This window comes from Oncorhynchus mykiss, chromosome 10 (assembly GCF_013265735.2).
Source record: "Oncorhynchus mykiss isolate Arlee chromosome 10, USDA_OmykA_1.1, whole genome shotgun sequence".
Lineage (NCBI taxonomy): Eukaryota > Metazoa > Chordata > Actinopteri > Salmoniformes > Salmonidae > Oncorhynchus > Oncorhynchus mykiss.
In genome coordinates this window covers 62,867,275-62,884,941 of record NC_048574.1, presented here as the reverse complement: position 1 = coordinate 62,884,941, position 17,667 = coordinate 62,867,275, and the positions used below count along the sequence as shown (strand labels likewise).

Here is a 17,667-nt window from a genome sequence, read left to right as displayed (position 1 = left end):
GGCAGACATCTCACTGGAGGCCACAGGAGCTTTGTGAAGCCAGCGGGACACAATACATGGAGAGATGACCAACCAATCACTGTTCATGAGGGGAGTGGAACCTCAACCCAGCATTTTATCATGATAGAGGTTAGTTTAATAGTGTTGCATTACAAATTACAGTTACTTTGTAAATCAAATGTGTCCCGTTTGTTTCAGAAAGGCTCCCCTCAGCTATTCACTTCAGCTATCTGCCTTAGGGGAACTTGAGAGACTTCCCTACAACATTATCCAATACGCCATGGTTCCTTGTTTTGTAGATTGAGAATTTGCTTGAAATGTGTATATATATATATATATATATATATATATATATATATATATATATATATATATATATATATATATATATATATATATATATATATATATATATATATATATATATATATATATATATAAATGTATGTGTTTCCAAGGTAATGTACTTACCATATGCCGGTTTTCAACGTATCTGACGACCAAGAAGAAGCATAAAGCCGAAACGTTAATCATTAAATGTTTAGCTTTTTTTTTTGTACTGGCTGGCAATGTTCAGTAAAAAAAGGTACAGCGTAATCTAATATAAAGGTTTTTATCGTCCTGTGAGTCCAACTTGAGCAGGCACGCTAACAGGGTTGCTGAGTTGTAGTTCAAATGAGACTTTAATAACTTATTCTTATTTCTTGAGTGTTAAATATTTAGATAAAAGGCATCTCAATACACAAATACAAATATAATTGTACCTTCAAAAAGTATTCACAGCTTTTGACTTTTTCCACATTTTGTTATGTTACTGCCTGAATTGAACATGTATTCAATTTAAATGTTGTCACTGATCTCCACACAATACCTCATAATGTCAAAGTGCAATTTTGTTTGTAGAACAATTTAGAAATGAATACAAAATGAAAATCTGAAATGTATTGAGTCACATTTTCAACCCCTTTGTTATGGCCAGCCTAAAGTTTAGGAGTACAAATCTGCTTAACAAATCGCATAATATGTTGCTTGGACTTATTCTGTGTTCAATAAGAGGTTAACATGATTTTTGAATAACTAGCCAATTTCTATACCCCACACATACAATTATCTGTAAGGTCCCTCAATCGAGCAGTGAATTTCAAGCAGATATTCAACCACAAAGACCAGGTAGGTTTTTCCATGCCTCGCAAAGAAGGGCACCTTTGAGCATGGTGAAGTAATTAATTAGGCTATAGATGGTGTATCAATGCACCCAGTCACTACAAAGATACAGGCATCCTTCCTAACTCAGTTGCCGGAGAGGAATGAAGGGATTTCACCATCAGGCCAATGGTGATTTTAAAACAGTTAGAGTTTAATGGCTGTGATAGGAGAAATCTGGGGATGGATCAACAACATTGTAGTTAGTCCACAATACTAACGTAAATGACTGAGTGAAAATAAGAAAGCCTATACAGAATAAAAATATAACAAAACATGCATCCTGTTTGCAATAAGGCACTTCGGAAAGTATTCAGACCTCTTGACTTTTTCCACATTTTGTTAGGTTACAGCCTTATTCTAAAATTGATAAAATCTTTCCCCCCCCCTCAGTCTACACACAATACCCCATAATGACAAAGCAAAAACAATTTCAGACATTTTTGCTAATTTATAAAATTTCAACTGATATTTAAATGTTATAAGTATTCAGACCCTTTACTCAGTACTTTGTTGAAGCACCTTTGACAGCTGTGAGTCTTCTCGGGTATGACGCTACAAGCTTGGCACACCTGTATTTGAGGAGTTTCTCCCATTCCTCTCTGTAGATCCTCTCAAGCTCTGTCAGGTTGGATGGGAACATTGCTGCACAGCTATATTCAGGTCTCTCCAGAGATATTCGATTGGGTTCTGGCTGGGCCACTCAAGGACATTGAGACTTGTCCCGAAGCTACTCCTGTGTTGTCTTGGCTGTGTGCTTAGGGTTGTTGTCATGTTGGTAGGTGAACCTTCGCCCTAGTCGGAGGTCCTAAGCACTCTGGAGCAGGTTTTCATCAAGGATCTCTCTGTACTTTGCTCCGTTCATCTTTCCCTAGATCCTAACTAGTCTCCCAGTCCCTGCCGGTGAAAAACATCCCCACAGCATGATGCTGCCATCACCATGCTTCACCGTAAGGATGGTGCCAGGTTTCCTCTCGAAGTGACGCTTGGCATTCAGGCCAACAAGTTTAATCTTGGTTTCATCTGACCAGAGAATCTTGTTTCTTATGGTCTGAGAGTCGTTAGGTGCCTTTTGTCAAACTCCAAGTGGGCCACCCTGACCAAGGCCCTTCTCCTCCAATTGCTCAGTTTTGCCCGGGCGGCCAACTCTTGGTGGTTGAAGAGTCTTGGTGGTTCCAAACTTCTTCCATTTAAGAATGATCGGGCCACTGTGTTCTTGGGGACCTTCAATGTTGCAGAAATGTTTTGGTACCCTTCCCCAGATCTGTGCCTCGACACAATCCTGTCTCCGAGCTCTACGGACAATTCCTTCAACTTCATTGCTTGATGTTTGCTCTGACATGCACTGTCAACTGTGGGACCTTATATAGACAGGTGTGTGCCTTTCCAAATCATGGACAATCAATTTTATTTACTACAGGTGCACTCCAATCAAGTTATAGAAACATCAAGGATGATCAATGGAAACAGGATGTACCTGAACTCAATTTTGAGTCTCAAAGCAAAGTCTGAATATTTATGTAATTAAGGTATTTATAAAAACCTGTTCTCACTTTGTCATTATAGGGTATTGTGTGTAGATTGAAAAATGTTTTTTTTTTAAATACGGCTATAATGTAACAAAATGTGGAAAAAGTCAAGGGGTCGAAATACTTTCCGAAGGCACTGTAAATATGCAAAAAAATGTGGCAAAGAAATAAATGAAAGCTTTCAATTCAGGACATAAAGTTATGTTTGGGGCAAACACTACACATCACTGAGTGCCGTTCATATTTTCAAGCATGGTGGTGGCTGCATCATGTTTTGGGTATGCTTGTCATTGGCAAAGACTAGGGAGTTTTTTTAGGATAAAAGGTAACGGTATAGAGCTAAGCACAGGCAAAAACCTAGTGAAAAATCTGGTTCAGTCTGCTTTCCAACAGACAATGGGAGACAAATTCAGCTTTCAGCAGGGCAATAACCTAAAACACAAGGCCAAATATACATTGGAGTTGCTTAGCAAGATGACATTGAATGTTCCTAAGTGGCCTAGTTACTGTTTTGACTTAAATTGGCTTGAAAATCTATGGCAAGAATTGAAAATGGCTGTCTAGAAAGGATCAACAACCAACTTGACAGCTTGAAGAATTTAAAAAAAAGTATAATGTGCAAATATTGTACAATCAATCCAGGTGTGCAAAGCTCTAATAGACTTACCCAGAAAGACTCACAGCTGTAACCGCTGACAAAGGTGATTCTAACATGTATTGTTTCATGGGTGTGAATACTTTTATATATGAGATTTCTGTATTTCATGTTCAATAAATTTGCTAACATTTAAAAAAAATATGTTTTCACTTTGTCATTATAGAGTATTGTGTTTTCATTGGCTTGCAAAAGTATTCACCCCCCTTGGCATTTTTCCTATTTTGTTTCCTTACAACCTGGAATTAAAGTGGATTTTTGGGGGGTTTGTATCATTTGACTAACACAACAACACTTAAGATGCAAAATAGTTTTTATTGTTTAACAAATAAAGAAATAAGACAACTTGTGTGCATTACTATTCACCCCCACCCCCAAAGCTGCAAGTCTCTTGGGGTATGTCTCTATAAGCTTGGCAGATCTAGCCACTGGGATCTTTGCCCATTCTTCAAGGAAAAACTGCTCCAGCTCCTTCAAGTTGGATGGGTTCTGCTGGTGTACAGCAATCTTTAAGTCATCCCACAGATTCTCAATTGGATTGAGGTCTGGGTTTGACTAGGCCATTCCAAGACATGGAAATGTTTCCCCTTAAACCACTCGAGTGTTGCTTTTAGTGTAACAGACTTGCTTCCGTCCCTCTCCTCGCCCCAACCTGGGCTCGAACCAGGGACCCTCTGAACACAACAGCAGCCACCCTCGAAGCATCGTTACTCATTGCGCTACAAAAGCCGCGTTCTTGCAGAGCAAGGGGAACAACTACTTCAAGGTCTGAGTAAGTGACTTCACATCGGTTACACTCACCCCCCTTTTGACCTCATCCTTTTCCGCAGCAACCAGTGATCCGGGTCAACAGCATCAATGTAACAGTATTGCTTCCGTCCCTCTCGCCCCTACCTGGGCTCGAACCAGGGACCCTCTGCACACAGACAACAGTCAGCCTCGAAGCATCGTTACCCATCGCGCCACTATTAGCGCGTACCACCGCTAACCATTTCACATCGGTTACATTAGCAGCATGCTTAGGTTCATTGTCCTGCTGGAAGGTGAACCTCTGTCCCAGTCTCAAATCTCTGCAAGACTGTAACAGGTTTCCCTCAAGAATTTACCTGTATTTAGCACCACCCATAATTTCTTCAATTCTGACCAGTTTACCAGTCCCTGCCGATGGAAAAACATCCCCACAGCATGATGCGGCTACCACCATGCTTCACTGTAGGGATGGTATTCTCGGGGTGATGAGAGGTGTTGGGTTTGCACCATAAAGTGTTTTCCTTGATGGCCAAAAAGCTACATTTTAGTCTCATCTGACCAGAGTACCTTCTTCCATATGTTTGGAGAGTCTCCCACATGCTTTTTGGCAAACATCAAACATGTTTGCTTATTTTTTTCTTTAAGCAATGGCTTTTGTCTGGCCACTCTTCCGTAAAGCCCAGCTCTGTGGAGTGTACGGCTTAAAGTGGTCCTATGGACAGATACTCCAATCTCTGCTGTGGAGTTTTGCAGCTCCTTCAGGGTTATCTTTGGTCTCTTTGTTGCCTCTCTGATTAATGCCCTCCTTGCCTGGTCTGTGAGTTTTGGTGGGCGGCCCCCTCTTGGCAGGTTTGTTGTGCCATATTCTTTCCATTTTTTTAATAATGGCTTTAATGGTGCTCCTTGGGATGTTCAAAGTTTCTGATATTTTTTTGTAACCCAACCCTGATCTGTACTTCTCCACAACTTTGTCCCTGACCTGTTTGGAGAGCTCCTTGGTCTTCATGGTGCCACTTGCTTAGTGGTGTTGCAGACTCTGGGGCCTTTCAGAACAGGTTTGTATATATACTGAGATCATGTGACAGATCATGTGCCACTTAGATTGCACATAGGTGGACTTTATTTAACTAATTATGTGACTTCTAAAGGTAATTGGTTGCACCAGTTCTTATTTAGGGGCTTCATAGCAAAGGGGGTGAATACATATGCACTTTTTATTTTTTTGAAACAAGGTATTTTTTTCATTTCACTTCACCAATTTGGACTATTTTATGTATGTCCATTACATCAAATCCAAATCTATTTAAATTACAGGTTGTAATGCAACAAAATAGGAGAAACGCCAAGGGGGATGAATCCTTTTCAAGGCACTGTAGTTGGGTGAGAAAAACAATCGATTTAATACATTTTAAATTCAGGCTGTAACACAACAAAATGTGGAATAAGTCAAGGGGTATAGATACTTTCTGAAGGCACTATATCTTATTTTTTCACCACATTTCCATGAATTTGATATGCGTGACGCCTATTAAAAACACGTACCTCTTGTGTCAGTCTACAGAGGCTGCAGGTCCTGGGGTCAAGCAGGAGAGGTCTGAAGGAGAGGAGGACCCACGGCACAGCAGAGACATCCAGACTGGATCAGCGACTGGAGTGGCGCCCCCTGTAGCCACGGCGGAACCCAACACCACCCCAGCGCAGCCTAGGACCCAATGCAGCATCACGGAGGTCAGTGGAACGCCGAACGCCGCCCTCAAGTCAGAGACGGACACCGAGACTTTAACGGGGCTGGGACAACTGGGCTGTCCTCCTGCTCCCCGCTCAGAGAATTTACTTTACGGTAGCCCGAGGATGGTTCTATCCCATCAGGACTCAGGTGACTCGTTACAGGCTGGCAATGATCCGTCTTGTTCATATGCTACAGAGATACCTGGTGACATGCCTGTGGGCTTAGATACAAAGACTAATCCAATGAGAGGGGAAATGAACCTGCACAGTAGTAGTGTATACTCTGAAGGGCGCCTAGAAAAGAAAGAGGTTATAGTGGTAGATGAGGTGAAAGTGGAGGGTGATGCACCTCTGACATGGAATGTAGACGAGACTCACTTAAGAGAAGGACACTCACTAGGCAACACTAGTGACTTCTTAGACTACAATGTGGTGACCCACTCCCCTTTACTCACTTTCAGGGATCGTGACCCAGTGTCCACGTCGATGGCACCTTCTGATTCACACGGTCGCGTCCTTTTCGATCAGGTATTGAACTCAAACAAAAGGAATAGAGCTAAGGGTCAGGGAGGGGGAGCCATATCAGGCAATAGTAAAGAGAAACGGTTCCTCTGCATGTTCTGTAACAAAGCCTTCAGCTGCCCCCAGAAGGTGGAGATTCACCAGAGGGTCCACACAGGGGAGAAACCCTTCAGCTGTACCCAGTGTCACATGCGCTTCGCCCAGGCTTGCACCCTGAAGAGGCACCAAAGGGTCCACACGGGGGAGAAACCCTACAGCTGTACCCAGTGTCACATGCGCTTTGCCCAGGCTGGTAACCTGAAGATGCACCTGAAGGTCCACACGGGAGAAAGGTCTTCTGACATTTAGATAAAATCCTGCATTAAAGACTGATGAATTGTCATTGTTGTCAGCATAAAATATCCACAGATGCATTTGGAATACTGAGTAACATATTTCAGTGTTGAATATTCCTGGGTAGAATATTTCATCCAGATGTGTGATATATAAGCCTAAAAAGTCTGTTACATGTTGTGTTTATACTGTGTAAGCTATATGTTGGTCACAAATGCCTATTTCATTTCTTCCATTCAACTTAATTTTTTCCACAAGAAAATGAATTCAATTTATCAAATTCATTCAGTTTTTTGTTGACATGTGTGGTTTTCACATGGTGTATTTAACACTTGTTTCTGTTTAATAAACACAAAATGGGACTTTTCATTCTAAGACTTTCATTGAGACTTTTAGTATACATCACATCTGATCTCACCCTATTCTTTATAAACACTGCGCTTATGTGAAGAAATAATAGTTTATCAACATTTTAAACTAAACGTTCTGATCTGTTGCATCAGCCTCATTGCTTTAAAAAAAATGTTGATGTAGCCGAGGCCTACTGGTTGATTGACTTTGATCTTTTGTCCCACAACTGTCCCAGAGTCTGTTAGGAATAGGCTATTTCTTTCTCGCACAAAACGACAAGCTGACCAATAGAATAGGTACTCTTTTCTACTATTGGGGATAGTAGATTGACATAGGCTAGTGATAATGCTGTTTGACTTTTCTTCAGCCAACAAGAAGAGTATCACTGTGGACAGTTATTCTAACATCTTCAATGTGCGCATCAGAATTCGGTAAGAAGGATGCACTTCTATTGAGCTGAATGACAAATGTCTGAATGTGATTTCTGTCATTCTGAGCACCGTGGGTGGACGCCTAATCAGGTTATGAACCTAATGCATATGGGTCCGGTACATTTCTCAAATGTCAGATAAATGAAAATGCTTCCAGTTAAAATGTCCGGTATCACCTGTCACTTCCAGGAGGAGGAGGGTCCAGAGGTGCTGCTGGTGAAGGAGGAGGGGTGAGAGGAGAGTCTGGGGAACTCTGAGGGGACTATGATCATGGAGGACAACCAGACTACATCTCCTCCTGAACTTAGAGGAACCAGCTGAGCAGCACACGAACACACAGTCTCACTGAGGTGTGCCCAATTGTAAAGTAGAGTCTGAATAGTATTAGGTCAGAGCCCGAATCCACACAAAAAAGTGAGTGCTGACCTGCATCAGTTTTGCCTTTTAGATCATAATGAATAAGATTATATGTACAGATCCTAGATCAGCACTCCTACTCTGATACATTTTGTCTTAAATGTGGGACCATGTCTTTTGAATTATCAAACCATTAAAGACTGCCAAGTAATCAAATCAACTAACATGTTTGCATAGTACTCATAGCAATCCCTCATTGCCCAATCAGAAGATGCTCCATATCAGATTTCTAAGTCCAACATCCTCCCACTCTGTATCTCTTACAGTCAGTAGACATGGAGAATGGGAAGCCTGATCTGCTGCTGGTCAAAGAGGAGACCGTAGAGGATGGACCAGAGAGCATTGATCTGCTGAGTGGACTAAAGATGGGGGAGTAAGGTAAGGGAGAAATACTGTACATATAACCTACATACAGTAATAGATTTTCAATGGGAATAGTGATGCACCTGGCTATTGGGTTATTCCACCAATTAGGTGGCTTTTGAGTAGTGTAACTTGGCGTAAAAAATAAAGAACACATATTCAATTTAATAAAAAAACACTTTTTCCAATCTAAAAAAAAAAAGCCTATTAAGTACCAAATAAAGTAACAGGGTTGACCATAACAGGGTTTAGAAATTCATCTTAAATCAGTCATGAATCCCCTTGTGAAGGGGAATGGTTGGCTAAACATGACTGTTACCATGGTTACTCCATGATAGTCTTAAAGAAATAGCCTCTACAAGGCAGAATATTGAATAAAATTATATTTGCAATTTTCAAAAAAATAGTACAAAAAAAAAATATTCAGCATTTTGGCTTGTAGAGGTCTTGAGTGGAAACTTTCCTGATCCAAATGCACATTTCTGCCCAACATAGAATTCTATGTTATTCAATGTCGGGTCTTCAGCCTAGGGGAATGGACCCTTCTTATGTGCAACAGGAAGGGACAATTGAATGCAAGCTTCACAAAAAACAAAAACATTTCTAGCCTATCTATAGGTAACAGAGTTGATGTGTTAAGCTTGACCCATTCAGTTTCCCAACACAAAACACCAGAATATGTCCAAAAAGAGTAAAACCAGCTCACCTGATTTTACACTATGATTTCACGATTATATGTTCAATGTCTTTTGAAAATAATATTTTTTTTACTGTAAAATTAGGGACATTAAAAAAAATGTTTAGCTTAAAATGAATCACTAATCACAAATAATAATGAAGGAGCTCCCACATATGCTGAGCACTTGTTGGCAGCTTTTTCCTTCACACTGCAGTACAACTCATCCCAAACCATCTCAATTGGGTTGAGGTCGGGTGATTGTAGAGGCCAGGTCATCTGATGCAGCACTCCATCCTTCTCCTTCTTGGTCAAATAGCCCTTACACAGCCTGGATCACAGTTTTGGGTCATTGTCCTGTTGAAAAACAAATGGTCCCACTAAGCGCAAACCAGCTTGGATGGTGTATTACTGCCGAATGCTTTAGTAGCCATGCTGGTTAAGTGTGCCTTGAATTCTAAATAAATCACTGACTGTCACCAGCAGAGCACCATCACACCACCTTTTCCATGCTGGGAACCACACAGGTGAAGATAATCCATTCACCTACTCTGCGTCTCACAAAGACAGTGGTTGGGGAAAAAAAAATAATAATAAATCGCAAATTTGGACTTATCAGACCAAAGGACAGATGTCCACTGGTCTAATGTTCATTGCTGGTGTTTCTTGGCCCAAGCATGTCTTTTCTTATATTGGTGTCCTTTAGTAGTGGTTTCTTTGCAGCAATTTGACCATGAAGGCCTGATTCAGGCTGTCTCCTCTGAACAGTTGATGTTGAGATGTGTCTGTTACTTGAACTCTGTGAAACATTTATTTGGGCTGCAATCTGAGGTGCAGTTAACTTTAAAGAAATTTATCCTCTGCAGCAGAGGTAACTCTGGGTCTTCCTTTCTAGTTGCGGTCCTCATGAGTCAGTTTCATCATAGCTCGATGGTTTTTGCGACAGCACTTTAAGAGACTTTCAGAGTTATAGAAATTTTCCGCATTGACTGACCATGTCTTAAAGTAATGATGGACTGTCATTTCTCTTTGCACTTTGCTTATAATATGGACACATGGTCTTTTACCAAATAGGGCTATCTTCTGTCTACCTTGTCTTAACACAAATTATTGGCTCAAACGCATAATTATCCAATGAGGTTGCAGGGTGGGCCTAATGGCTCAGTGGACACAGCAGAGAGAAAGAGAGAGCAATGACTTGGTGCACATATCTGGACCTATGTGACGTAGTACCAACTTTTCGGGGACCACTTTTGGCTCTTACGTGATAGTTTCAGAACTACTGGCTACAAATTATACAGAAGTACCAGAGAATCTCTTTAAAGAGTGGCCTATCGGGCCTCCCGAGTGGCGCAGTGGTCTAAGGCACAACATCGTAGTTGCAAGCTGTGCCACTAGAGATCCTGGTTCGAGTCCAGGCTCTGTCGCCTCTCCCGAGTCCGTACAGGGGTTGTAGTGATGAGACTAACTACCAATTGGCAACCACGAAAATGGTGAGAAAAACAGGTAAAAGGAAATATATATATATATATATATTTTTTAAGTTGCCAATCCACTTAAATATTTCACAAAAAAAAAGTCTTAAACTAGTCATATTTTGGTCATATGGCATCCTGATCAGAATATGACCATTATATAACATCATAATGACATGTGCATGTTGGTATGGAGTACTGTCTCATGTGGTCTCACCCTCTCAGGCCCCAGAGCTTTATCAGGGTGTTTGAGTGACTGGAGTGGGATTTTTTTTCTTTTTGTGGAATAATGTTATTTTCCCTATCCCCAATAATATCATGTAATTTTCTTTTTGTCTATTTTTTCACCCCATCCAGTTGGTGGCGGCAATATACCTTTTGCGTGAAATTCGCAACAAAACCTCACCTAAGAAGTAGTAAACGGAAGTAAGCGTTGACCAGTTAACATTTTCACATTAGCGTTTTTATTGTTGTCATTTAGACATTTATTAAACCCATGGAACTCAAAATATTACTAATTTAACTACACAGCATCACATACTTGCCCCAGGTACTCTTTGATTCGCGTTTGAAACAGGAGTTGGTTAATGTTGTCTAGGTAAAGTTAGCTGCTAACGTTAGCTAACAATGGCTGACAGTGTGGTTTTTCACACTCAAATAGCCTCCATTATGGAGGTACTAGCGAATACAGCCGTGGCAGAGGTCTGTAAACTCGTAGATGACGACTATGCAGTGTTTCGTTTGGAAATAACTCAAAACCAGAAAGAAAACAGGGCGTTGCGAAGGAAACTACAGCTACTGGAACTGAAGGTGGCACGGGAGCGCGTCTTCGCCAGTCGGCCCAGTCGTGTCAAGATTCTTGACCAGTACAGAGGAATGGCAAGAGGTACATTTTGCAAGGCCCAGGCTGCGGGGGCTGCCTCGGTTCATATAGCTCAGTGCCTGTCGCCCCGTTCCCCTTTGTGCATGTGTGTCTTTAGATGTGTTAATCAGAATTGGATCTTGGTCAATTTTTGGATAGTTAGTATGCAATAATTCACCTGATTACTTAGCTACCTTTCCCGAAGACATAATAGGGTCGTTCCACTTCTGCTTAACCAAAACCATCACATTGTTTTAAGTGAGTAAACTATAGATAATGCAGTAAATCAAGAATCTGTTTAATATTGGGTTGTTCCATTTGATTTCAGTCACTTTTTGACCACATCCCTTTTGATTTGAACGAAACTTTCTATACATATTTGCTTATGGTAGAAGTGGTCAGAAAGTATTTAGGAGATAGATGTGCTCAAAGTTGACGCGTTTTACATACCCCACCCTACCATGAAACATCCATGTCTAAATCACTGGAAAATATAAATTATTGAGTTGTATATCATTTAAAAGCTTACAAACATGGTTGTCAAACTATTTAATACTTGATTTATTTTTAAACTGGCTTTCTTTCTTTTTTTACCATTAACGTCAATTATCTAAAAAGGCTAAAAACAGCTACTTTCTCAGAACTGTTAATTTCTGACTACTTCTATCATGGGCAAATGTGTATAAAAGTTTAGTCCAAATTAAAAGTTGTGCTGTCAAAATATAATTGAAATTAAATGGAAAGACACCTACAATATCATTAACTTGATTTACTGCATTTACCATGATTTACTCATTGAAAACAATCAATAGAATATCAAGAAGTTATATCCTTGCCAATTGTAGACCATGTCAATAGTGTATAATATACCATGAAGCATTGACAGTAGCTGACCTAACCTCTTTTCCCCCAATTACTGTCTCAGGTGAAGGAGATCTCACTGGAGGCCACAGGAGCTTTGTGAAGCCAGCGGGACACAATACATGGATAGATGACCAACCAATCACTGTTGATGAGGGGAGGGGAACCTCAACCCAGCACATTATCGTGATAGAGGTCAGTGTAATAGTGTTGCATTAAATATTACAGTTACATTGTAAATCAAATGTGTCCGTTCATTTAAGTAAGGCTCCCCTCAGGTATTCACTGTACAACATGTACATTGAAAATGGCGCCGGAAAAGGCTGACGTTTTACATGTCCCCAACCGATAGTGTTTTTGTTTGTTTATTTGCGTGGTTTGTAACTTATTTTTTAAACGTATTTTGTACATATTGTTTCTTATGACCGAAAATAACTTCTGGACATCAGGACTGCGATTACTCACCACGGACTGGTAGAATCCTTTTTTTCCTTTGAGTCCGACTCGAATGATATACTGCTTTTTCGGGAACAGGCCCAGATCCCCGTGATTTGCGTGAAGAGGAGGCAGAGAAAAAGGAGCTAGAGGGCAGGCTGCCTTCTGAGAATTAGTAGACGATTGAATAAAGCCCCAATTCCTTCCATTCTGTTAGCAAACGTGCAATCTTTGGAGAATAAAATCGATGACCCACGCGGAAGATTAAATGACCAACGGGACATTCAAAACTAATATCTTATGCTTCACGGAGTCATGGCTGAACGACGACACTATCAACATACAGCAAATCCCGCTATGCCCTCCAACGAACCATCAAACAGGCAAAGCGTCAATACAGGACTAAGATCGAATCATACTACACCGGCTCTGGCGCTAGTCAGATGTGGCAGGGCTTGCAAACCATTACAGACTACAAAGGGAAGCACAGCTGAGAGCTGCCCAGTGACACAAGTCTACCAGACGAGCTAAACTAATTCTATGCTCGCTTCGAGCCAAATAACACTGGAACATGCATGAGAGCACTAGCTGTTCCGGAAGACAGTGTGTCGCTCTCTCCGCAGCCGATGTGAGTAAGACCTTTAAACAAGTCAACATTCACAAGGCCGCAGGACCAGACAGATTACCAGGATGTGTACTGTGAGCATGCGCTGACCAACTGGCAAGTGTCTTCACTGACATTTTCAACCTCTCCCTGTCCGAGTCTGTAATACCAACATATTTTAAGCAGACCACCATAGTGCTTGACCCAAGAACACTAAGGTAACCTGCCTAAATGACTACCAACCCGTAGCACTCACGTCTGTAGCCATGAAGTACTTTGAAAAGGCTGGTCAAGGCTCACATCAACACCATTATCCCAGAAACCCTAGACCCACTCCAATTTGCATACTGCCCCAACAGATCCACAGATGATGCAATCTCTGTTGCACTCCACACTTCCCTTTCCCACCTGGACAAAAGGAACACCTATTTGTGAAAATGCTATTCATTGACGACAGCTCAGTGTTCAACACCATAGTGCCATCAAAGCTCATCAATAAGCTAAGGACCCTGGGACTAAACACATCCCTCTGCAACTGGATTCTGGACTTCCTGACGGGCTGCCCCCAGGTGGTAAGGGTAGGCAACAACACACATCAGCCACGCTGATCCTCCACATAGGGGCCCCTCAGGGGTGTGTGCTCAGTCCCCTCCTGTACTCCCTGTTCACTCATGATTGCACAGCCAGGCATGACAACAGTGGTAGGCCTGATCAACGACGAGACAGCGTACAAGGAGGAGGTCAGAGACCTGGCCGCGTGGTGCCAGGACAACAACCTCTCCCTCAACATGAATAAGACAAAGGAGATGATTGTGGACTACAGGAAAAAGAGGACAGAGCACTCCCCCATTCTCACCGATGGGGCTGCAGTGGAGCAGCTTGAGATATTCAAGTTCCTTGGTGTCCACATCACCAACAAACTAACATGGTCCAAGCACACCAAGACAGTCGTGAAGAGGGCACGACAAAACCTATTCCCCCTCAGGGGACTTAAAAGATTTGGCATGGGTCCTCAGATCCTCAAAAGGTTCTACAGCTGCACAATCGAGAGCATCCTAACTGGTTGCATCACTGCCTGGTATGGCAACTGCTCGGCCTCCAACCGCAAGGCACTACAGAGGGTAGTGTGAATGGACTAGTACATCACTGTGGCCAAGGTTTCCGCCATCCAGGACCTCTATACCAGGCGGTGTCAGAGGAAGGCCCTAAAAATACTCCAGCCACCTCAGTCAGACTTTTCTCTCTGCCTCCGCACGGCAAGCGGTACCGGAGCGCCAAGTCTATGTCCATAAGGCTCCTGAACATCTAATCAAATGGCTACCCAGACTATTTGCATTGGCTACCCAGACTATTTGCATTGCCCCCCCCCCCCCCCCCACACTATTTATTCATAGTCACTTTAATAACTCTACCTACATGTACATATTACCTCAACTAACCGGTGCCCCCGCACATTGACTCTGTACCACCGGTACCCCCCAGTATATAGTCTCACTATTGTTATTTTACTGCTGCTCTTTAATGACTTGTTACTTTTATTTCTTAGGGGCTCGTAAGTAAGCATTTCACTGTAAGGTCTACTACCCCTGTTGTGTTCGGCGCATGTGACTAATAACATTTTATTTGACATCCTCATTTATCTGCCATTGGGGAACTTGTAAGACTCCCCTAGGACATTGTTATACAATTCAACTCATGTACTGGTAACAACCTCCTCTTCTTGTGTCAGTCTGCAGATGCAGGTTCTGGGGTCAAGCTGGAGAGGTCTGAAAGAGAGGAGGACCCATGGCATAGCAGAGACACCCAGACTCGAGTGGCTGTAGAGCCCCATGTAGCCACAAAGGACACCCCCACCATCGCCCCAGCACCGCCCAGGACCCGACGCAGAATCACGGAGGTCAGTGGAACGCAGAACGCCGTCCTCAAGTCAGACACCAAGACTTTAACTGTAACACACAGGCTCCTACACACAGGATCTGACCACAGATCAGACCCAGAGAGACTGGGGCTGGGGAGACTGGGCTGTCCTCCTGCTCCTGGCTCAGAGTATTTACCTTACGGTAACCTAAACCCGAGGACTGCTCATTCCCTTCGGGATTCAGGTGATGCATTAGAGACTGGCAATGATCGGTCTTCTTCTTACGCTACAGAGATGGACCCTGGCATCATGCACTTGGGCTTAGAGACACAGACTGATCTGTCTAGAGGGGACTGGAACCCCTACCGTAGTAGTGTATACTCTGAAGAGTCCGAAGAAAGAAATAAGAAAGGGGAGGGTCTGGTCATAGATGAAGTCACTGTGAAAGTGGAGGGCGACGCTCCTCTGACATGGAATGTAGATAAGACTCACTTAGGAGGACACTCACAAGGCAGAGATTTCTTAAATTACAGGGAAAGCTTAGAGACAAATCCAAATGTCACAACCAACTCCCCTTTACACACGGTCAGGGATCATGAGTCAGTGTCCATGTCGATGGGACCTTCGAAGTCACAGGACCGTGTCCTTTTCGATCAGGTATTGAACTCAAAGGGCCAAAAGGCTAAGGCACGGGGTAGAGGAGCAACATCAGGCAAAAGTAAAGAGAAACGGTTCTTATGCATGTTCTGTAGCAAAGGCTTCAGCTGCCCCCAGAAGGTGGAGATCCACCAGAGGGTCCACACAGGGGAGAAACCCTTCGGATGTACCCAGTGTCATATGCGCTTCGCTGAAGCTGGCAACCTGAAGAAGCACCAGAGGGTCCACACAGGAGAGAAACCATTTGGCTGTACCCAGTGTCACATGCGCTTCGCCCAGGCTGGTCACCTGAAGAGACACCAGAGGGTCCACACAGGGGAGAAATAATACAGCTGGTCCCAGTGTGAGGAAGATGCACCCGAAGGGCTACGCGGGTGAAAGGCGGTTCACCTCTACACAATGCGGGAAGAGGTTCAGAGATGAGCTACTTCAGAATACACCCGTAGAAAAAAACATTCCACTCTATAGCCTCTGATGTTTAGATCAAACACTGCATTAGTTTAATTTTCATTATAACCAGAGTAACAGATTTCAGTGTTGAGTATTCCTGTGTAGAATATTGCATCCAGACATTGTGTGATATACACTGAGTGTACAAAATATTAAGGATACCTGCTCTTTCCATGCCAGACTGATCAAGTGAATACAGGTGAAAGCTTTGATCGCTTATTGATGTCACTTTTTAAATCCACTTCAATCAGTGTAGATGGAGGAGTAGAGAGGTTAAAGAAGGATTGTTAAAGCCTTGACACAAGAGACATGTATTGTGTATGTGTGCCATTCAGAGGGTGACTGGGCGAGACAGAATATTTTTATATATTTAAGTGCCTTTGTAAGGTGTATGGTATTACAGTCGGAGTGAAACAAATTTCTTGTAAACAAACTATAGTTTTGGAAAGTCGGTTAGGACATCTCTTTTGTGCATGATACAAGTCATTTTTCCAACACTTGTTTACAGACAGATTATTTCACTGTATCACAATTCCAGTGGGTCAGAGGTTTACATACACTAAGTTGACTGCCTTTAAACAGCTTGGAAAATTCCAGAAAATTATGTAATGGCTTTAGAAGCTTCTGATAGGCTAATTGACATAATTTGAGTTAATTGGAGGTGTACCTGTGGATGTATTTCGAGGCCTACCTTCAAACTCAATGCCTCTTTGCTTGACATCATGGGAAAATCAAAAGAAATCAGCCAAGACCTCAAAACAAATTGTAGACCTTCACAAGTCTGGTTCATCCTTGGGAGCAATTTCCAAACGCCTGAAGGTGCCACGTTCATCTGTACAAATAATTGTACGCAAGTATACACACCATGGGACCACGCAGCCATCAAACCGCTCAGTAAGGAGATGTGTTCTGTCTCTTAGAGATTAACGTACTTTTGTGCAAATCTATCCCAGAACAACAGCAAAGGACCTTGTGAAGCTGCTGGAGGAAACAGGTACAAAAGTACCTATATCCACATAACCTGAAAGGCTGCTCAGCAAGGAAGGCACTGCTCCAAAACCACCATAAAAAAATCCAGACTATGGTTTGCAACGGCACATGGGGACAAATATTGTACTTTTTGGAGAAATGTTCTCTGGTCTAATGAAACTAAAATAGAACTGTCATCTCAAGACATCATTCAGGAAGTAAATGCTTGGTTGCAAATGGGTCTTCCAAATGGAAAATGAATTAAGCATACTTCCAAAGTTGTGGCAACATGGCTTAAGGACAACAAAGACAAGGTATTGGAGTGGCCATCAAAGTCCTGACCTCAATCCTATAGAAAATGTGTGGGCAGAACTGAAAAAGCATGTGCGAGCAAGGAGGCCAAGAAACCTGACTCAGTTACACCAGCTTTGTCATGAGGAATGGGCCAAAATTCACCCAACTTATTGTGGGAAGATTGTGGAAGGCTACCCAAAACGTTTGACCCAAGTTAAACAATTTAAAGGCAATACTACCAAAT

At 42.3% G+C, this 17,667-nt stretch overlaps 2 protein-coding genes across 4 annotated transcripts in view; one reads left to right on the top strand and one right to left on the bottom strand.

Moving 5' to 3' along the window:
* LOC110534616 (oocyte zinc finger protein XlCOF7.1-like) overlaps nucleotides 1-17,667 on the bottom strand; it is a 1,104,347-nt gene that overhangs the window by 618,093 nt on the left and 468,587 nt on the right. The window lies entirely within an intron of this gene.
* Nucleotides 76-9,088, top strand: LOC118936892 (zinc finger protein 566-like). Its single transcript, XM_036934535.1, has 2 exons — nucleotides 76-129; nucleotides 5,692-9,088. The coding sequence occupies exons 1-2, from the start codon at nucleotides 121-123 to the stop codon at nucleotides 6,733-6,735; spliced, it is 1,053 nt and encodes a 350-aa protein (XP_036790430.1). The 5' UTR covers nucleotides 76-120; the 3' UTR covers nucleotides 6,736-9,088.